At 49.7% G+C, this 22,841-nt stretch overlaps 1 protein-coding gene across 8 annotated transcripts in view; it reads right to left on the bottom strand.

Moving 5' to 3' along the window:
• Positions 1 to 7,387: 7,387 nt before the first annotated feature.
• Positions 7,388 to 22,841, bottom strand: part of BCORL1 (BCL6 corepressor like 1) — a 76,449-nt gene continuing 60,995 nt past the window's right edge. For all 8 annotated transcript variants that reach the window (XM_074392149.1, XM_039464120.2, XM_039464117.2 and 5 more), the window contains 3 exons: positions 13,686 to 13,763; positions 12,405 to 12,561; positions 7,388 to 8,149 (listed from right to left, as the gene is read on the bottom strand). In XM_074392149.1, the coding sequence (XP_074248250.1) occupies positions 7,867 to 8,149; positions 12,405 to 12,561; positions 13,686 to 13,763 (518 nt within the window). In that variant the 3' untranslated portion in view covers positions 7,388 to 7,866. The remainder of the gene's footprint in view (positions 8,150 to 12,404; positions 12,562 to 13,685; positions 13,764 to 22,841) is intronic.

Raw genomic sequence — 22,841 nt, forward strand, 5'->3', positions numbered from 1 at the left:
TCATCCATTTTGGGCTCATTTTGGCTCCTGGGATATGGGTCTTAAATCTAGACCTCCAGCCCCAACCTTTCTCCTAAGCTCCTGGCTCATTTCCAGCGATCTGCTGGACATTTCCACATGGATGCTTGTCAGCCCCTTAAAGATAGCCCCCCTACCAACAATGGATTTTTTTCTGAGTCAGAGTCTTGCTCTGTTGGCTGGAGTGCAGTGGCACAATCTTCGTTCACTGCAACCTCTGCCTCGTGGGCTCAAGCAATTCTCCTGCCTCAGTCTCCTGAGTAACGGAGTACAGGCGCACAGCACCACACACCTGGCTAAGTTTTGTATTTTTAGTAGAGACAGGTTTTCACCATGTTGGCCAGGCTAGTCTTGAGCTCCTGGCCTCAAATGATCCACCTACCTTGGTCTCCCAAAGTGTTGGGATTACAGGCGTGAGCCACTGCGCCTGGCCAACAATGGATTTTAAAATTATTTGCACACTCACGAAAATCCTTTCTAAGATGACAGGTCGATGGGTACAGCAAAGTACTATGGCACATTCAGACCTATCCTATGTCAACAAACCTGCACGTTCTGCACATGTATCCCAGAACTTTATAATCAAAAAATCGAACAAAAAGGCCGTCATGACTTGCCTATTTCTGTTAATGGTGCCACCGTTTTCCTGACCTCTTAAGGTGGAAATTTCAGAGCCATCTGATGGTACAAAACCATCCACTTCCCCCGCTTCCCCTTCCATCTCCCGAAGTCCAGCATGTGGTTTGCAAAGTACGAAAATCTGGCCTTTCTTCCACATTCCCAGGAATCTCCACCCTGGCTCAAACTACCCAAGACAGGCAAGGGCTCCCAGTGTGATCTGTCTCAACCCCTCCCATGTACTCTTTGCTAAGAAGCCCTCAGTGATCCTCAAAATACTTAATCTCTAATCCTTTCTCAACTTAACTCTTTAGCTGCTGAATCCAGTCCAGGGGTCCTGGAGCAGGGATGGGGAGTATTTGGGCTCAAGGCAGTAGTTCCAGAAGTATTTTAAGCTTAGTGTCAGCCTTGTCTTCAGGACAAAGCCCGATGTCCTTTGGCCTGCCATCAATACCCTTGACCACTGGGTCTTAACTGACTTCCCCAGCCAATTCACCCTGCTCCCTCCGCCACCACTCACGCCCCAAGGCACTGCTCCAGTCAAACTAATGGATTTGTTGGCCTGTGAACATGCCTCTGTTTACAATTTCCAAACTCTGTGCTTTTGCTCTTATTATCTACTATATATATTCTAAACATTTTAAACCTGGAAACCAAGATCCTCCATTTAACTTTTACCTGCTCTAGGCAATACAGACAACCTCAACATTTACACAATCTTGTGTTTTCTTAATGAATATTCTTCCCTTCTATACATCTTTTCCTTTAGAAATGCAATCCATCTCAGCCACCCATGGTGGCTCACACCTATAATCCTAGCGGCCAAGGCAGGTGGATCACCTGAGGTTGGGAGTTCGAAACCAGCCTGGCCAATATGGTGAAACCCCATCTCTACTACAAATGCAAAAATTAGCCGGGCATGGTGGTGTGTGCCTATAATCCCAGGTACAGGGGAGGCTGAGGCAGAGAATCGCTTGAACTCAGGAGGCGAAAGTTGCAGTGAGCCGAGATCACACCTGGGCAATCAGAGCCAGACTTCATCTGGAAAAAAAAAGAAGTACAATCCACCCTCAGGATCTGATTGGTTCTGCTCAATCAGAATGTCCTTCATATCCTGCATCAATTAAATCGTGCCCCTCCTTAAAGACTCGATTCATGGAATCTGCCTCCCCAGACCAGCCTATCCTAAGTGAGCTATTTTAGCTCAATCACATAACATCAACCACATAACCTGGCACAGTACAAAACATCAAGGAATGATTACTGATGGAGCCAGTGGGAGATGGGGACCAACTTTTAGGTAGGCAGCCTCTGACCTCCCCTCCGCACAGGCTCTCTCTGGCTCAGTGCCCTCATGGTAGCCCCACCCGCACCTCCCACCTTAGCACTCAAAATTTGTTACTGTTTTGAACATCCTCTGCCCTAAAGCAACTTCCCTGTCCCGTTTCTTTCTTACTCCAAGTGTGCAAGTGGCTAGACCGATTAACGTGCGCCGATACAGTTATGGGGAAGGGTTAGAGAAGAACCGTGGGAGACAGGTTCACTGTAACCAGAGTCAAGTGGCAATAAGTCTCTGCTTTTCGTGGTTTAATGGAGTCAGGTGTCAAGAGATGACCCTCACCTCCCAGCAGCTGGTACGTTACTCCCTCCTCTGGGAGGAGCACTTTGTTTTCCTTATTTTTTTTGAGACAGAATCTCCCTCTGTCACACAGGCTGGAGTGCAGTGGCACGATCTTGGGTCACTGAGGCCTCCACCTCCTGGGGCAAGCAGTTCTCCTGCCTCAGTCTCCCGAGTAGCTGGGACTACAGGTACATGCCACCAGGCCCAGTTAATTTTTGTATTTTGTGGTAGAGACAGGGTTTCACGATGTTGGCTAGGCTGGTCTCGAACTACTGACCTCAAGTGATCCACCCACCTCAGCCTCCCAAGGTGCTGGGATTACAGGCATGAGCCAGGCCTCACAGCACTTTGTAAATACCTCTATGGCAGTACTTAACACACTGCAGTTCCTTAATTACGTGTTTATGTAAGGTTCCCCACCAATACACTGTGAGCTCCTCAAGGACAGGGACTGTGTGTTAGTGGCTGACGTATGCCCAATGCCCAGCACAGTGCCTGGCACACAGTAGGTTCTCGATAAATGCTTATTGAAAGAATGAATGAGTCCTGATTTTAATTCTGGGACTTCTGCCCTATGCCACAGCAGGCAAGAGGAGGAGGAGGAGGAGGACAATCCACACTTGGGCACTAAGGCGGCTTTCTGATCGCTCCTGTAACACTGCAGGCGGCTACTTCCTTTGCCCCTGGGGTGTTACAGACATCCCTGGATCACAGGGTCCACGAAGTGCCCAGGGCTGCTTGCTAGCTGTGCGTCGCTGTCACCAGGTGCCACATGCAACTCCTGAACTCCCGCCCTTTGCTGCTGCCTGCTTCCAGGGACTGCCTCCCCACGATTTCCTCACTCCTGGGTGGGGCTGTGCGGTGGAAATGTAGCTCCGGTGGCTGGGGCGGGAAAAGAAGTTATTCTGATGGTCACAGGCCTTTCTGATCCCTTCCTGGACTCCAAAAGAGGCAGTTGCCTCCAGCTCCGAAGCCGCTGGATCTGGGCTGAGTGAGCTCGTTCCCTTTCCGGACGGAGGTCGGAGCTTCAGAGAACCTCGGTCCCGGCGCCCCAGACGTGGAGGCCGATGTCCAGCAGGTGGTGCTGTCGAGCCAGCGATGGCGGGCTTGCGGCCCTGCGGGGCCCGGGAAGGGAGGAACGGACAGGGCGGGGCCTACCGTCCGTGACGGAGGCGGCCGCGGCCGGCGTCTCCCAGTCCTCGATCATGCCCTTGCTCCCGCAAGTGCCCTGGACAGCTCCGGACCCCCACCAAAGCCCTTTGCTGTTCCGGAGCTTGGAACATTCCTCTCGGACCCCTCCTCTTCCACTTTTCAGGGGGAATTTAGCCAGCCGCCGAATGCGCTCTCCCATTGGCCAGCAGCGCTTTGGCCCCGCCCCCAGCACCCCTCCCCCAGTCTCGCGGACCAGCAGGTGAGCACGCGCGGCCACCCCGCCTGCTGTTCGCTCCGCTCGCGGGCTTCTCCTTCTACCGTGAAGCCGGAGAGCATTGCAGGCGCCCGAGACTCATTTGCCAGCGGAGGGCCCTGACCGCCCGCCGCGCGAGCCCGGCTCCCAAGGATCCGCGCGAGCTGAAAGGCGTAGCCTCCAACTGCCTGACCCGGCGCATCGGCAGGCCCACTGCGCGGTCGCAGCCCGAGCGCTGGGGGAACACGTGGAGCCCCGGCCGGTCCCTGCTGCGGGGTCCAGAAGACCCGAGTACTTCGCGTCCCCATGCCCAGCACCTGAGCAGACACCCCTGGGGCAGACCCCACCCTTCCCGAAACACACACACACACACACACACACACACACACACTGGCCTTTGCAGGGGCGGGACACAATGAAACAGCCACCAGGCCTCCCGGTTATTGAGTTAGAGTTTACGACCCCATTCACCACCGCCCCCACACGCCAAATAGGGATGCGGGGAGGGTGCTTCCTCCCACCAAGAATTAACAGAGCCTCTCTTTCAAGCTCAAAGAACATTCTGATAAGACCCTCATTAACCATAGGCTCGTGAACTCGGGAATGAAGAGGGAACTAATTTTGGCTAAACAGATCTTTTTGGCCCTCAGTGTGATGCTCTGTCAGTAGGTGGGTACACTGGCCTCCATTTGGCTGATGGAGCAATGAAGGCTGGGAAAGATTAGGTTCCCACCCAACGTCAGCCTCGGTAGTTAAGAGTGACGCTGGCTTTTCCCCCTACACCATACTAAAAGGATTGGGAGATCATTTAATTAGAAGCTACCAAGCCATTCTCACCCCAGTCCTGACCAGGGATGTAGATTTAATGCTACGGTCCATACCTCCTGCCTTGATCTCTCCAACCTGGCAAAGGGCAGTGGGACTCCAGATAAGCTGTGCACAAAGAACCCAAAAGCAATAGAAAAAAATCTGCTGTTTGGTTTTGCTTTTAACTCCTCTTCTTTGTCTCCAAGCCTTTGCTCAGATTGTCTCCTCAGTTCAAATACCTCTAATGCCTACATTTGTCCTTTTTAATGTATCAACCAGGCATCACCTCCTCCAGGATGTGTTCCCAGGACCCTTGCCCATCCCTCTGTGCTCCCAGGCCTAGCAGAATCCTTATCCTCACTACATGGCTTTCACAACCTATTGACATGTCAGGTTTCTGGACCCAACTGCAAGTTCTGAGCAGAGGATCGACCTGAATTCAGAACCACTGTGGGCTTCTTTGGGAATCTCACAAAGATGGCTATTGCAGAGGGCCTTGGAATCAGAAAGTGGGGAGAGGAGGGCCAATGAGGAAGATTAATGCTATGGGTCAAGCCAAGCTTCTGAGGCTTGAGCAAAGACCAGCAGCTTAGAGTTCACTCCTGGGGATGGCTGGAGTCCAGCCGGCCAGACGCACAGATCCCTTCGCTTCTACACTCTGACAGGGCTCTCCAGACTCGAAAGCCACAGCAAGAGGCCCTAAGAGAATACAGCTTCAAAGGGCCTCATCCCAGGCCTGTCAAACATCCTCTTCCCCTCAGTTGCTGGTGCGTTCCGGAACTAGCATTCATAAGAATCATAGCTTCTACCACCCTTTTTCAAAAGCGGGAGGAAAAACTGCAAAATCCAGGATGGGCATCTTGCCTTCATCGTCGCTCAGTGGCAGGAAAACAGAACCGTGGAAGGCCTGCACTGTGGGCGGGGAGCACTGGCACAACAGTGAGGGCAGTGATGAGGCCATGCAGCCAGATGCCACCTTGGCAGGGTGGCCCAGGGCAGGCAGGGGACTTCCTTACGGAGGCTTATTTCCACAGCCACCAAAGAGAGGGTGGCTTCCTCCAATCCTGCTACTCCTATGGAAACAAGAACTGCCCAGGCACCCCCTTTGACCCCAAACCAAAGCAACAGGAGCCAGATGCTCCATATGCTCTACGGGCCCCGGCCCTACGATTTGCCCCTGCCTTTCTTTTTCTTTCTAGATCGTGACCCAACGTTCACTAGCCACTCCACCTTGCCTTCATTCATTGTACCCCTCCGGACCCACAGCTGCAAAGCAGGATGGTGGGGGGCAGGGTTCCCCATCACAATGCCCACCTTCTGAAACCACCACCAAGTCCCAAAGGGGAGGATAGAAAAAGAGACGGGAGACAGAAGCCCTGACACACAGTTTTCAGTATGCAAGTGTTTTTGACTCCACAGCCAGTTGCTTAAAATGAAACATGAAGGGCAGCCAGAATATACACCCAAATGCGAAAAAAGGAAAGGCAAACAGAACATGAAATAAACTACACAATACCAGGAACCCCAACAAAACCAACAAATCAAAAACCCAAACCCCTCAACTTTATATATATATGTGTGTGTGTGTGTGTGTGTGTGTGTGTGTGTGTATATATATATATATATATATATATATATATATATATATGTATTTTTTTTTAAGGGAAAACAACTGTTTAAAACCACCTGGGCAGTATGGTGGGGGTAGGGGAGCAGTCCTACAGAAGCGGGGGTGAGAACTCCCCCACCCCCCGGGAACAAAGAACAAACACAATACAAAGAAAATAACCACCAATGCTCCCACAGGGCTCAGGAGCCTCCAGAGAACAGATTGTCCCATCCTCAAACTGGCTTTTTTTTTTTCCTTTTTTTTTTTTTAATCTTTTTTTTTTTTCCATTTTGTTTTTTGTTGTTGTTGTTTTAGCACCTGTACAATAAAACTGTACCATCTCCAACCAGAGCTGGCCACGGCGAGGCCCTCCTGCCTTTGGATGGTACATACTCTACAAGGATTGTTCGGAAAAATAGCAATTGGTAGAAAAATAAGAAGAGTGGGAGGGACAACACCACAGAGGGGGCGGGGACAGGGACGCAACCCAAGCTCCTCTCTCTCTATCACTGGACAAACCCAGCACTGGAGCCCAGAGGCCAGGGGGAGGCCAGGTGGGGCCACCACTCAACCTCAGGTCCCCAGGCAGGAGAGGAGCGAGGGCTGGAGACCTCTTTCCTGCCCTTGCCCAGGAAACAGCTGACGCCTGGATTTCACATCTGGCAGTCAGTCTCAGAGCCCTCTGCAGATTCCCAAGGAGAATGGGGGTCTGAGGGAGGAGGAGTGGGGAGGAGAGGAAAGAAGGGGTGCTGCGAGTCTGGGAAGGGGCAGGTATGGGGGGCCGAGGGCTGGGAGGTGAGAGGCTCAGTATCTCGAGACAGGGAGGCCAGACTGAGGTTGGGGGAGTGGGGGCACTGGAGAAAGGATGCGGGAACAAACCCATATTGTGCACTCAGAGGGGGGCGGTGAAGAAGGCGTGAAGAGGGGCACCCTCACCCCTCAGATCCCTTCTCCACACCCCTTTATTAGAGTCACTTATTAAGCCCTGGCCCCACAATCCTCCCCTCCCTGTCAACACTAATCTCAAGATAGTGGGGCTGCTGCAAAGGGCGGAAGGGGGCGGGGGGGGAGCACCAAAGCCTCAGGATTTACCCCCAAGCCCCCAGCAGCCCTGGGCCAGCAGCAGCTAGCTTTGTTAGTCACAAGTTCATGTCCCCCCACCCCACCCCACCCCAGTGGGGGGAAAAACCACCTGGGAATAGCTTTGTCAGAGCTCATCAACAAAGAAAAAGAAAGGAGGTAAAGAAAGTCCCTCAGAACAACAAGTTGTCTCAAATCGTCACAGTGATACAGACTTCTCAGAAACCAATGAAACAGTACAAATTAAATACTAATCAAATAAATACTACAGAAGACAGAAGAACACAGGGGAATGGAGTTGGGGAGGGGCGTTCAGCGATCGGGGATGTTCTCATTTCTCCTTGGGACAGGCCAAGGCCACCCAGGGCCCAGGTTTGGTCTTGGTCATATACAAGGAGGCCAGTCCAAGAGACCCCGGCGACACCTCCCACCACCCCTGGGACCTCTTGTCCTCAGACGTGGAGTTCAGCCTTCCATCCCCATCACCAACCACGACAACAATGACGATGACAGGGAGATGAGAACTAATTGTAACCAAAAAAACAAAAACAGTCCAGTCGCTAATGCTGGCATTGATAAGGCGGCTTCTTGTTGGTCCGTATTATTGCCTCATTCTGCAGTCTGGTGCTCGGTGGGGGAAAGACAAGGGAGGTGGGGGAAGGGTGAACTCGGAAGGAGAAAGAAGAAAAGGAGGGGCTGTTTTCCTGGTCAACTTTTGCAAGACTGGAATTCCACCTCGGACCCTAGGAGCCGAAGTAGGTCTGGCTCGTACCGCACCAGCTCCACAGTCTCAGAGGAGCCTGGGGGGGATCTGTCGTCCAAGCCTACAGGCCTCTCGGCAGGGGTCAGCAGCTGACTGGAGGCCACCTGGCGGTAGAACTCAGCCTTGGGCAAGGTGGCGATTTCAAAGTGCGGGAACCGGGCCTGAAAGATCCTCGAGGAAAGCTTCAGCCTCTTCAAGACATCGGAAAAGAGAAACCAGTTGCAGGGCCTGCAAAGGCAAGGATGGGAGTTACAGAAGGAGGCTGGGGGAGCAGTGGGAGCCCCAACCCGGAACACCCTGCAAAACCCATGAAGGCTTCGCGGCCACCCTCATCTCCCAATGTAACTCACTGCCAGTCTGGCTCCCCTGTCGCCTGCTAAACCACAGGCTTCTTGGGTATAGCTAAAGCAAATGTCTTCTGTCCCCTGCAATGCCTGGCCTGGCTTTCAGCTAAACGGTGAGCACTCAATCCGTGACTGATCTCTTCCAAAATAACACAAGCAGGAGGGAAAGGGGCCTTCCAGAACCTCTTAGTGGGCTTCCTGGGGACTTAGCCTGCACCCCTGTGACCTGGGATTCGCCATGTGCTGGGACTGGTCTTCCCCCGCCCGGCATGCCCGCCCCTGCCAACCCCGCCTGGATTCCCTCTCCTGTTCTCACTCTCACTTCCCTGGCCTCCTTGCTCTCCAAGATCTTCCCCAGCAGAGGGGGAGCCGTGGAGAAAGGCCTAAACTGCGGGTAATCCAAAAGGCATTTCTCTTTGGCTCTGGAATGCATTAGACAAGTTTTTTCTCCGGCAGCAGCACCATCGTTTCTGCAGGGCCAGAGCTCACATTACAGTGAGTTGAGTCTGACTTTGCTGAGCACACCCGACTGGGTGGCAGCCTGGGGACAGCTGGGAGGGGTGCTGGAGAGGCCGGTCCCGGGCCAAATGCTTACGTTGACTAATGCAGGAAGAAATGCTGCCTCCCCACGTTAGTGGTCCCAGTTCACAGAGTTGGCCCTCCTCATTATTCCACGACCCCAGCTCCAGCCTTCGCCACTTCTGGCCTGGGCTCCATCTTATCAGCCTCCTAACTGGTTTCTCTTTGCCAGGGTTCACTCTTCTGCACCCCTACTCACCCTCACTGGATCATCTGTTACCATTACAGTTTTCTGCAAAGGAAGTCTGACCTTCCATTCCCTCCCTAAACAGCTTTGAATGGATCCCCAGTGCCTCCAGAAAAATTCTAAATTCTTTCGCATGATTTTTTTTTTTTTTCTTGAGATGGAGTCTCACTCTGTCGCCCAGGCTGGAGTGCAGTGGCGAGATCAGCTCACTGCAGTCTCTGCCTCCTGGATTCAAGCAATTCTCCTGCCTCAGTCTCCCGAGTAGCTGGAATTACAGGCACATGCCACCACACCTGGCTAATTTTTGTATTTTTAGTAGAGATGGGGTTATACCATGTTGGCTAGGTTGGTCTCAAACTCCTGACCTCAAGTGATCCATCCACCTCAGCCTCCCAAAGTGCTGAGATTACAGGAGTGAGCCACCACGTCTGGCCACTACCATGATATTATATAAGACCTTCCAACTTCTTCAGCACAATGTCCACTTAATCACACACACACACACATACCCCACATTGTATCTCCCACCCCAGCAAGCACCAGTCACATGATAAAAGACTCCCCCTACTTTCTGAATTTGTATGTTTCAGTGCCTTGCTTGCCATCTTTCTCTCCTTCCCCGCCCAGCTCAGGTAGATACCGTATCACCTGTGAAACCTTCCCCACCTGTAACTCATTGTTCCTCCATCTCCCATGGTCTCGTGGCATTTGATTCACAACCCTATTGTAATACTATCAACAAAGCCCACTTCTGACAGGATTGCAAAAGAACCTTAAACTATGGTTCACTCTGTGGCATAGCAATGGGGGCTCAGCGTGGACTGGAACTTTTTGCATTTGACACCCTTCTGAAAGTGTTGGAGTTTTTTTACAATGAATCTGCTCAGGACATTTGGTCTTTGATTTGGGTTAATTATATACTTGTTCGTCTACTGCACCAGACAGTGAATTCTTCGAAGGCCAGAGCTGAGTTCTGGTCCCCAGGGTTTGACCTGGCGCAGCTGTTGAAGACATGTTTATAGAATCAAATGTTCCATTCCAGCGCCTTAAACATCTAACCAGACCCACGATCCTTATCCCTAAAATGCAACATTTCTCCCAAATGACAGCAAGTTCTTATCTCACATGAATAGGAAATGGAGAGCTTTGGTTAAGAAATGGGACTACAGATAGTACACACTTGGACCATCACTTCCAAAGAATGGGAAAAAGCCCTGAAAACACGCACACTGGTGATGAGAATTCCATCTTGCTTTGGTGATTCAGAAGGCCCTTCTGCACACCATAGGGCCTCAGAGGCATCACTCTACGCTAGCACCCCCCACCCCCAACTTCTTCAAGAACAGACATTTTCACAGTGTGCTGCAGCTGTGGGGAAGGGCAGCTGTAGAAGGAGCGCTGGAGGATGTCATGTCAGGAAAACCAGCTTTGCTGGTACTGGGCTCTGGGCTAACAACGTGCCTGCCACCGGCTCACTGAGGGCTGTGCAGCCCTCGGTGGCCCGTGTTCTGTCTGCACCTAATGCAGACTAGTCTGGTCCTTTTACTGCCTGAAGCCCAAGATCCTGTTTCAAAGAGAGAGGTGCTGAATACATCGGAGGAATTAATTAACCATGCAACACTATATCCCAGAGGCCCCGCCCTGCCCTCAGGGATCAGCTTATGCCCAGAAGAATAAGGACCAAAAGCCCCTGAAACTTGATCTCTACTAGTGCCATCATATACGCTATTTTTATTCTGATCAGGCCGTGTGTGTGTGGGGGGGGGGGGGCGGTGGGGGGTTGGCAGGGGCGAGGGGGATGCAAAGAAACTGTGGTCTAATGGTTAGAGTCCTTAACAGAGGCTCTTACTTAAAGAGCTCCTAATCCATTGTCCATTCAGCTCCCTATCCTGTGCACATCATGCTGGTTCACTGGATTATTTTATTTTATTTTATTTTAATTTTTGAGATAGAGTCTCATTCTGTCACCCAGGCTAGAGTGCAGTGGGCAATATCAGCTCACTGCAACCTCCACCCCGCAGGGTCAGGTGATTCTCCTGCCTCAGCTTCCCAAGTAGCTGGGATCACAAGCGCCCGCCACCATGCCGTTTTGCCATGTTGGCCAGGCTGGTCTCGAGCTCCTGGGCTCAAGCGATCCACCTACCTCAGCCTCCCAAAGTGCTGAAATTACAGGCAAGAGCCACTGTGCTTGGCTGCTGGCTCACTGGTTTTTAACACAGAGTTGACATTTAAAAAATAGATATAAAAGAAAAATTATCCTTACAGTTGTTTGCAAAAGTATTTGAAATACCTGAAGACACCAATCAGAGGGAAAAAATCACGGTGGCTAAGAACAAAAGGGTGATTCAGCCCGAGTCCTCCTCTCAGCCAGCACTTCTACACGCTGACATGTGGGGAAATCCAATAAAAACCACGGCCCTGCTGGCTGCCGAACTCCCTCCAGAACCATTGAATAAACATTAAACTGAGTTCAATCTAATGTTAGTGTCAGGTATACTCTGTATTCTAGTCTCCTAAAATAAACGGGTGATCACCAATATAATATGCTGTCACCTAGGCTGACAGTGTTGGCACCACCACATTACTAACATTATGGCATTGAGGGCCGGGCGCGGTAGCTCGCACCTGTAATCCCACCACTTTGAGAGGGTGAGCCAGGTGGATCACAAGGTCAGGAGTTCGAGACCAGCCTCACCAAGTTGCTGAAACTCCATCTCTACTAAAAATACAAAAATTAGCCAGGCGTGGTGGCGGGTGCCTGTAATCCCAGCTACTCGGGAGGCTGAGGCAGAGAACTGCTTGAACACGGAAGGCAGAGGTTGTAGTGAACTGAGATCACGCTACTGCACTCCAGCCTGGACAACAAAGTGAGACTCTGCCTCAAAAAAAAAAAAAAAAAAAAAAAATCCTCAATCAACTACGGCAGTGAGAAACTAGGCTGCGGATTACTGAAGGACCCTAGTGGCCCCCTGGCTATGGCAACCATATGTCCTGGCTTTTCCAGCAATCTCAATTGCAAATACTCTGTTTACCCCTAGAAACCACAAAAATGTTCCAGAGATTCTAGCAGTTCATCCGCCCAAGTATCTCTCAGATCATCTCTTATACCCAGTAACAGCAGAAAAAAGCCTTCGGAGAGAGAATCTAGATTTGGGGTGCAGGAAATGCAGCTAGTCAATGTCCACGGAGCCTGCAGCCTCTAGTTTGAACAGAACTACTCTGGGCTAAAAGGGCAGGCTAGCCTTTGTCAGGTGTGATGGCGCTTGCTCGCCAGGTCTTCACTTCCTTCAGGAGAACTCCACCTTCCCAGTGAGGTGGTCCACTGTTGCCAGGACCCTGGCACTCGGTCACCGTGGGTCTCTCAGACACTTACCCGCGGGACACTGACACTTGGAGGTTGTAGCAAGGGAGAAGAGGCTTGTCTGAGAGTTCGAACATGAATTCGTCTTCTTCCATCAGATCGTCTCCTTCTTGATCAGAGCTCCCAGGAGGATTATGTAGCAGGTCACAGGCAAACCCGTCTTTTTCCTCTGTAAGGGGAGCATATAGATAATTAGGACTCAGATACATGCACAAAACCGAAGAAAAGAAATGTACCAAGCAGATAAAGGGGCATGGAGGGGGTGGTTCGGAGATAAATGACAAAGCCACAGGCCCCTAGTCAGGGACAAGGTTTGCCGGTCCCATGGCTCACATCCTTGGGAAGGCACATACATGAAAGTTCTAGTCCTGAAAGAAATCTTCTGTGGCCATTCTGTGGGCAGAGATTTATTATATTTCTCCCCCCTCCAACTGGCAAAAGCAAGGTGACGTCAAGGATGACCTGCTCAGCTGTTGGAGGTGGAAGCCTGAAGATACTATCAGCAGACAAGGGCAAGGTAAAAACACGTCATTCTCTAGCTGCAGATTTCCCAAGCTGCCTCACTGCCTGGGGGGCTCCCAAGAAGCCCAGAGGGGGCTCAGCCGGTTCCCTTCCCCAGCCCACATTCTGGGTGTGGCCAGTTACACTCCATCCCGACTTTCTCCCCTCCGGCTTCCCCCAAGGGTAGGAGTGGGTGCTTCCTTTCATCTTCAGCCCCCTAGCCCAAAGGGTGAATGCTGGATGACCACCAGGGACAAAGACCTACTGATCTTCCAAGAGAGGAAAGCCATGGCCAGAAGGCTACGGGCTCCAAAGACAATAGCTGTTTGGAAAAGTGTGTGTGCATCCTGGGGGCAAGGTAGGGAGAGAATGGGAGCTGTCAGGTGAGGGGTGGGGTCCTCTTGAGTTGGAACAATATTGGAAGATGTGACAATGCTCAGAGGGCTTCTGGCAGGGTTAAGACAAAGCCCGGGAGAAGAAAGGGACCTTGGAAGAAAAAGAATTGTTTACATGGCCAGGCTGGGGAGCAGTAGAGGGCTAATGAGGAATGGCTGTTTCCAAATCAGTGGCGTATTTCCTGGTTTAGGTAAATGACTTCTGCGTCTGCAGGGAAGGATGGGGTCAGGGTCGGGGTCAGGTTGGGTCTGAAAGGGTCTGTAAGCCATTAAAAGGGGAAGATGGGATACCGTCACAGGGTTACTCCTGTCCTTGAGAAGACCTGGTGAAACCCGAGCCAAATCCCACATCTTTGTGCCACAGGTGAGGGTCGGAAGGATCCCACTTCAAACTTACCCAACACAGAACTGCTGTAAAAATCCCAGGATACACCAGGATCACCCTCTGCTCGGCCCTGAAGATCCGAGAGGTGATCTGTTGAAAGAAGAGCAGGCGATGAGACCAGGAGGGGAGGCTGGAGAAGGAATCTCCAAATGAAGTCCATGCATACAGGGCGAAGGGAATGGGAGAAGGGAAGGAAGGACTATGAGAGAGGCCAGGAGTGACCAGAGAGACACATACTTCCTGTTCTTAGTCAGAGACTGCAAACAAAGGGACAGGAGACCAATCTAACCCATTGACTGCCTGGTGTTTGGCCCAGTGCTTTAAAAGAAAAAAAAAAAAAAAAAAAAAATCTCAATTCGCTTGCAATATTTTATTTTATTTTTGAGTCAGGGTCTTGTTCTGCCGCACAGACTGGAGTACAGTGGCATGATCACAGCTCACAGCACCTTGAATTCCTGGGCTCAAGTGATCCTCCCACCTCAGCCTCCTGAGTATCTGAGATTGCAGGGGCGCACCACCACATCTGGCTAATCCTTTTTTTTTTTTCTTCCATTTTTGTAGAGGATGAGATTTTGCCATGTTGCCCAGGCTGATCACAAACCCCTGAGCTCAAGCGATCCTCCCACCTTGGCCTCCCAAAGTGCTGGGATTACAGACATAAGCCACCCCGCCCAGCCTGACTTCCAACATTTTTAAATTGGGCAATTTCACTTAAAAATCCAGACTTCCCAATATTTTTGTGAAAAAAAAATCTGATCTGGCAACACTGTGTCCAAATTCCTGCACGTCAACAGCTGGCTAGAGGGAACAGCAACACATGCGGGCTCCAATTCGCCACTCCCCACCCACCCAGCCTGCTTCTCCCTTTTAAGCCTAAAGGCATTTATTTAGGTTTGGGACTTCCATTTTACATGGTGTAGAGCTTTACAGACTCTTAGACCTATCCCAGGATTTTAATTCCCTATTGCTCACAATGTTCATTTATCGAATCACAATCTCTCCAATTTGTAGTAATATAAATAAGCATAAGTCCTTCTGTTTCATCTTTGAAAACATGAGAAAAGCGGCGAGGTTTATCCTCATAAAATCCTTTTGCTTCCACTCCTAGGTATATACCCCCCTGAAGAACTGAGAACAGGTGTTCAAATAAAAACTTACATGAGGCCGGGGACAGTGGCTCACGCCTGTAATCCCAGCACTTTGGGATGCCAAGGCAGCGGATCACTTGAGGTCAGGAGTTTGAGACCAGCCATGGCCAACATGGCAAAACCCCGTCTCTACTAAAAATATAAAAATTAGTCAGGCGTGGTGGCGCACACCTGTAGTCCCAGCTACTCAGGAGGCTGGGACAGGAGAATCGCCTGAACCTGGGAGGTGGATGGTGCCATGAGCCAAGATCATGCCACTGTACTCCAGCCTGGGCAACAGAGTGAGACTCTGTCTCAAAAAAAGAAAATAAAATGCGTATCAACAGGAAGAAAAAAAAAATTTATACATGAACGTTCACAGCAACTCTATTCACAAAAGCCAAAAGATGGAGACAATCCAAATGCCCATCAACTGATGAAGTTTGTGATGGAAATATACAATGGTTCAGCTGCTGTGGAAAAGTTTGGTCATTCCTCAAAAGGTAAAGCACAGCATTACCATATGACCTAGCAATCTCACTCCTGGGTATATACCCAAAGGAACTAAAAACAGGTTGTCAGACAAGTACCTGTCTGTGTGCATGTTCACAGAAGTTCTATTCATGACAGCCAAAAGGTGGACACAGCTCAAACATCCATCAATGGGTGAATGGATTAACAGACAAAATGTGGTATATCCATACAGTGGAATATTATTCAGCCTTTAAAAGAGATTCTGACACACACTACCCACATGGATGCTACATGATGCAAGCCAGACACCAAAGGTCCCATGTTGCATGATTCAATCAAGATGAAATGTCCAGAAGAGGCAAACCCATAGAGACAGAAAGCAGATTGGTGCTTGTCATGGCCTGGGGGGAGGGGGAAGGAGGAGTGAGTGCTTAATGGGGACGGAATTTTCCTTTAAAATGATGACAAAGTTCTGAAACTAGATAGTGGCGGTGGTTGCACAACATTGCGAATACACTTACAGTCACTTAATTGTACACTTTAAAATGGTGAAAATAGTAAACTTTGGGTTCTGTGTATCTGACCACAATAAAACCGTTTTAACAATCTTTTGTTTACTTGCTCTACAGACAGACATCAGGCCACCCCTTAGCCTCCTCATTTCCTAGCTAGGCACTATCTAGTAGAATTATTTCACGTCTTAGTCCTACCTGGACACAAAGCAGGTCCAGTGGCTTTCACAAGAAATCCCACTGTATCATCTGTGGCTCAGCCAATATGCCACCCAGTACAACTGGTGAGCTGACTTAGTTGTGTATGACTGCCACCAGCCTTCAGGTGACACCTGGGCAACTGGATAGGAGAGAGTCCGAAGGGCACATGTGAGGTGAGGGTGCCCCCCAAAAAGCAAATCCCAGGAGGAAGCTGGTGGTCAACTGAAAGGAGCAGAGCTAGTTTCCCCCAATGGGAAGCACCACCATGACCCAATATCCCTTTGGGATCATCCTGTCAATAACAACACCTATTAGCATTGTGGGCTACTGAAATAACTCATTTCTTCAGCAACCTTCTAGGTGATGAAGGGTTTCCCCAGAAGGAAAAGGCAGCCAGAGAGAAGCTTTCAGAGTCATGGCTGAGTAACCAGAGCAGGAAACCTCTAGTCCCGCACGTTAGATCTGTGTACTCCCTGAAAGACGACTGCAGTCTTGCTGCCAGCTCAGGTGCTCCTCTGTACCCCATGTCACTTGAGGGTTGGAAGCAGTTTCTTCCAGAAACATTTGTCAGTTATGTTGGTGCGCCCAGCCCTGTGTTAGGTGTCATGGGAGATTATGGAGTGAGGGCGTAAGTTCTAAAAAGACAGGGAACATGCCCGTCCTGTTTACCATTGCCTCTGCCATACCTAAGCCCAGTGCCTGGCACACAGGAAGAGCTTAATAAATATATGGAGAGGAAGGGAGGGAGGAATTTCCACAAGGTGAGACTAGAGTGTGTGCTTAACCAACATGCTGAAACATATGCATTCAAATGACTGCTGTCCTCCTCCCCCACGAGAGGTCACACAAGGATTCCATCAGAGCAGCCCTAGCTCACCACATTCCTGGGGCTCCTCTCTGGGAGCTGCCTTCAAAGCCTGGGGCACATTCCTCTAATTCTCTTCACTGACTACCAATCTTTGTCATTTGCAGGTGAATTTGCCTTTTCGATATAGGCAAAAGTTAATTGGCACGAGCAAAGACGCTAAAGCTGAAACAGGCCCATGAGTGGCATGCAGGAGGAGCTCCAAGATTTGGTTGATGGTGCGTTTCCATTCACATTTCCTCATGGACGTTCACATACAGTCCGGATGAAGAGGGACCTTCCTTTCCCTTGATTCTCACCACCCCAGCCACGCTTTCAGCCCTTTTCTCTTATCCCTTCCTTGAAAAAGTACCCTGAATCCAGCAATTCCACTCCTAGGTATATGCCCAAAAGAACTGAAAATGGATATACTCAAACAAGTATTTGTACATGTGTGCTCACAGCAGCTCCATTCAAAACAGCCAAAAGGGGAACACAGCCCAAATGTCCATCAATGGATGGATAAACAAAATGGTGTCTATATCCACATAAGAGAATATTAGCCATAAAAAGGAATGAGGAATTGAAACCTGGTAATACACGGCTAGACCTTGAAAACAGTATTCCACATGAAAGAAGTCAGACACAAAAGTCTCCATACTGTATGATTCCACTGATATGAAATGTCTAGGATAGGGAAATCCATAGAGACTGAGAGATTAGTGGTTGTGGAGTGCAGGGAGGAAGGGGGAACGGGGACCAGCTGCTTAATGGTTATGGGCTTTTATTTCGGGGTGATGAAAATGTTTGGGAGGCTGGGCTCGGGGGCTCATGCCTGTAATCCCAGCACTTTGGGAGGCTGAGGTGGGCAGATCACCTAAGGTCAGAAGTTCGAGACCAGCCTGGCCAACATGGTGAAACTTTATCTCTACTAAAAATACAAAAATTAGCTAGGTGTGGTGGTGCACATCTGTAATCCTAGCTACTCAGGAGGCTGAAGCAGGAGAATCGCTTAAACCTGGGAGGCGGAGGCATCAGTGAGCCAAAATCATGCCACTATACCACTATACCACTCCAGCCTGGGCAACAAAGTGAGCAAGGCCATTGACTTGTGGCACAAACACTGTGGGATGCCGGTCCATTCCAGCTGAACGCAGCCGCTGGTTGTGGACCATCTGCCAGGCCCACCCTGAGCATTTGTGTTCTTTGCATGTGATCTGGGAAACTGATTGAATAATAGTTTTCTTGCTTTGGTGCTCAAAGTGATTTTTTTCCCCAATAAAATTATTTAATTGAAAAAAAAAAAAAAGAAAATGTTTTGAAACTAGATAGGGGTGGCTGCACAAAGTAGTGAATATACTAAATGTCACTGAATTATTTGCTTTGTTTTTCTTGTTTTGAGAAAGTCTTGCTCTGTCACCTAGGCTGGAGTGCAGTGGCACGAACACAACTCACTGAACCTTGACCTCCTAGACTCAAGAGATCCTTTTGCCTCAGCCTCCCAAGCAGCGGGGACCACAAGTGTGTGCCAACTTGCCTGGCTAATTTTGGTTGTTGTTGTTGTAAAGACGAGGAATCACTTTGTTGCCCAAGATGGTCTTGAACTCATGGGCTCAAGTGACCCACCCGCTTCGGCCTCCCAAAGTGCTGGGATTACAGGCATGAGCCAATGTGACCAGCCTAATTATTTGCTTTTCAATGGTTAATTTCATGTTTCATGTTTCACGAATTTCATTTCGATAATTTATTTAAAAAGCACCCGCAGAGGCTGGGTGCAGTGACTCATACTTGTAAGCCCTAGCACTTTGGGAGGCCAAGGCAGGCATATTGCTTGAGCTCAGGAGTTCAAGACCAGCCTGGGCAACATAGTGAAAACCCGTCTCTACAAAAAGTGTAAAAATTAATTTAGTGTGGTAATGTGTGCCTGTCATCCCAGCTACTCGAGAGGCTGAGGCAGGAGGATTGCTTGAATCCAGGAGGTCAAGGCTTGACCCAGATTGAACCACTGCACTCCAGCCTAGGTAACAAAGTGAGACCCTGTCACTAAATAAATAAATAAATAGCACCCTCGGGCCTTGTGTTAAGAATATAGCCTCTCAGCTCAATTCAAGAGGCTGCCCCAGCAGTTTGTCTATTTCTCAGGGTCTGAATCATACCCCTCCCCATCTCCTCTCACTCGCCAGCTATGGGACACAAAAAGGCAAGAAAAACAAAAAACAAGTGGTCTTCCACATGGGGTCATACGGCAGAGATCTCTAGCAGGAAAAAAAAGAAAAGCTGTGATTAAGTGACCTCAAGTGGTAAACTGCTAACCCTTTCGTCGGTGGAAGGCAGAGCGTCCTGATACTTCCTGTAATGTCCTGAACTAAACTGCATCAACTCCGGGCAAGCCCAACATTCTTTCCTACAGACGAGGAAAAACAAGTCTGTTTTCCTTCAGCCAGTTTGGATATTGCTCTCTTCTTCAAAGGGACAAACGTATATCAGTCACATACCTGCCTGCAATTTGGCTGGAGGGGGAGGCCTTCCAGAGGCCTCTCAGGGAGTTTGGATGGCTCAGCACTCCGAGCCCAAGCATGAGGTAGAAAGGGTTTACTGTCTGACGTCCTGTACCCAGGACAGCACGTGAAATCTAATAGGTGCTCACTAAATGGATGGATGAATAAATGAATAAAGGAGTGCCACTCCATCCTTCATAATCTCAGGAGAAATGGGCCTCACCTTAAGCCAACCCAATATAAGAAAATCTACATTTACAACCCAGATGGACTGGCGGTCTTCTGCTTTATAAAAGGACTCACTGCAGGATGCCTGAAAATAGTGACGTTTCTTTGTACTTAGAAAAGGATTTACTGCTGGGTGCAGTGGCTCATGCCTGTAGTCCCAGCACCTTGGGGGGCAGGGACAGGCAGATCACCTGAGGTCAGGAGTTCAAGACCAGGCTGACCCACATGGTAAAACTCCATCTCTACTAAAAATACAAAATTAGCTGGGTGTGGTGGAGGGCGCCTGTAATCCTGGCTACTTGGGAGGCTGAGGGAGAATCGCTTGAACCCAGGAGGCAGAAGTTGAAGTGAGCCAAGATTGCACCATCGCACCCCAGCCTGGACAACGAGAGCGAGAAAAGAGAAAAGGATTTGATTCCCCGACAACTTTCCCAGAACAGGGGCCTTTGTACAAAGCCAGGGGAGGTCTACATGAGGCATAACCCTGTTGCTCATGCTCACCTTTTCCTCCCGCTGAAAATGGAGCCATGTGCACCCTACCGGGATTCTCCTTCATATTCTGCCCAGTGGGATTCCACTAGGGGAGGATGAAGATGATTAATCGACAGAGGGTCTAATCAGGCAAATGCCTGGGGACAAAAAGCCAAAAGCATTTGAAAGACCTCAGCCAGACAGCAAGGTAAAAAAAGGAAAATCAGAAGTCCGTGTCAAGATATCCAGGTGTAGGGGCTGAGGAGGTACAGCAGTGGAGGGAAACGCTGCCCCAGCCTCCCATTTCCATGCTCAGGTGCTCCCTGCAGCTACCCTACGCTGCCCCAGCCTCCCATTTCCATGCTCAGGTGCTCCCTGCAGCTACCCTACCAGCCTACCCAGTGGTTCCTGGAGATTTGCCAGGGAGGCATGAAAAATGAGAGACAAACACTCAGCTCAAGGCATCCAAACAGCCCCTGAGGTTGGATGCACAACATTAGGAATGTACTAAACGGGCCAGTCGCAGTGGCTCATGTCTGTAATCCCAGCACTTTGGGAGGCTGAGGTGGGCAGATCGCTTAAGGTCAGGAGTTGGAGACCAGCCTGGCCAGCAGAGTGAATCCCCATCTCTACTAAAAATACAAAAATGAGGAGGGCATGGTGGTGCACACTTATAGTCCCAGCTACTCAGGAGGCTGAGGCAGGAGAATCACTTAAACCCGGGAGGCAGAGGTTGCAGTGAGCTGAGATCGCACCACTGCACTCCAGCCTGGGTGACAGAGTGAGACTTGTCTCAGAAAAAAAAAAAAAAAAAAAAAAAAAAAAAAGGAATGTACTAAATAGCACTGAATTGTTCACTTTATTTTTTATTTATTTTAATTAATTAATGTTTTTGAGACAGAGTATCGCTCTGTCACACAGGCTGGAATGCAGTGGTGTGATCTTGGCTCACTGCAAACTCTGCCTCCTGGGTTCAAGCGATTCTCTTGCCTCAGCCTCCCGAGTAGCTGGGATGACAGGCACGCACCACCATGTCCAGCAAACTTTTGTGTTTTTAGTAAAGACAGGGTTTCATCGTGTTGGTCAGGTTGGTCTTGAACTACTGACCTCAGGTGGTCCACCCGTCTCGGCCTCCCAAAGTGCTGGGATTACAGGCATGAGCCACGGCGTCTGGCCTGAATTGTTCACTTTAAAATGATTATGTTAAGTAAATTTTACCTCAATTATTTAAAAATTCCCTGAGGACTGTCCTCTCACATAGCCGGCAAACAGCCTTTGAGCCTAAGTGCCCCCTGCTGTGTGGGAGCCTGCTGACTCCTGCCAGTGCCTGCCTCCCTGGGGTGGTAGGCCAAGGTTCCACGCTGCCTTTGCATGGAAAAGAGCTGGCATACTTTATAGCAACCCACTGGCTTCTGACTCCCATTATTAAGCCAGCTCCACGCCCATAAATTGAGCAACAGGCCTAAATGAAGACCAGACATGGTGGCTCACACCTGTAATCCTAGCACTTTGGGAGACCAAGGCAGGAAGATAGCTTGAGAACAGAAGTTCCAAAACAGCCTGGGCAGCATAGTAGTACCCTGTATCTCTACAAAAAGATAAACTACAAAATTAGCTGGGACTGGTGGCACATACCTGTGGTCTTTAGCCACTTGGGAGGCTGAGGCAGCAGGATTGCTTAAGCTAGGAGTTTGAAACCGCCCTGAGCTATGATTGTACCACTGCACTCCAGCCTGGGTGACAGAGTGAGACCCTGGCTCTAGTACATTTTTAACAAATCTAAATAAAGGTGCTCAGTCAAGATAGCTAGGAAGTACTAGAGTCTCTAGCCTGAGCAATACAGAAAGACCCTGTCTTAAATACACACACACGCATACACACACACACACACACACACCCCTGAAGTATTAGAGTTAAGAAACGTCTTCTCTGAATTCTGCAATATACACTGGCATTCAAGTTAGTTTCAAGAGCTGTCAGAAAGGGGGCTAGCAGAAGTTCGAGACCAGCCTGGCCAACATGGCGAAACCCTGTCTCTACTAAAAATTCAAACATTAGCCAGGCATGGTGGCAAATGCCTGTAATCCCAGCTACTTGGGAGGCTGAGGCAGGAGAATCGCTTGAACCTGGGAGGCAGAGGTTACAGTGAGCCGAGATTGCACCACTGCACTCCAGCCTGGGTGACAGAGTGAGACTCCATCTCCGAAAACAAAACAAAACCAAAAGCTGGCAACTAGTTGGGATGAGGAGACAGAAAGATGAGAGAAACACGTTTATTTCTCTCCTGTCTCACTCTGTTGCCCAGGCTGGAGTGTAGTCGCTATGCCTGGCTATTCTTTAAATTGTTTTGTAGAGACAAGGTCTCTCTATGTTGCCCAGGGTGGTCTCAAACTCCTGGCCTCAGGCAATTCTCCCACCTTAGCCTCCCAAAGTGCTGGGATGACAGGTGTGAGCCACTGCGCCTGGCCTAGTTCTAATTTTTTAACTACTTAAAATGGTTTCCATATTCTGACTCCTCTGGGGCTTTAGAGAAGGGACTGGGGAAGAAAAGAGTTCATCCCCTTACTAAGGTGGTCAGAGTGTTATTTAGATCTATGAGCCCCAAGACTCTCAGGACAGCAGTCTCTAGTGGTACCGTTGTCATATAGAGATGCTCTGGATGCTGGTTTGTCTCAGATTTTCCTGGGAATCCAATGGTGTGCAGATAAACGTTGATGTGTCTAAGAGAGAGTGCATGTGTGCACAGCACGTGGGAGGGGGCCAAGCTCTCCAGGGATGGTTCGGCTAAGAGAAACAACAGTCACCACTGGCCC

This window comes from Saimiri boliviensis, chromosome X (genome assembly GCF_048565385.1).
Source record: "Saimiri boliviensis isolate mSaiBol1 chromosome X, mSaiBol1.pri, whole genome shotgun sequence".
NCBI lineage: Eukaryota > Metazoa > Chordata > Mammalia > Primates > Cebidae > Saimiri > Saimiri boliviensis.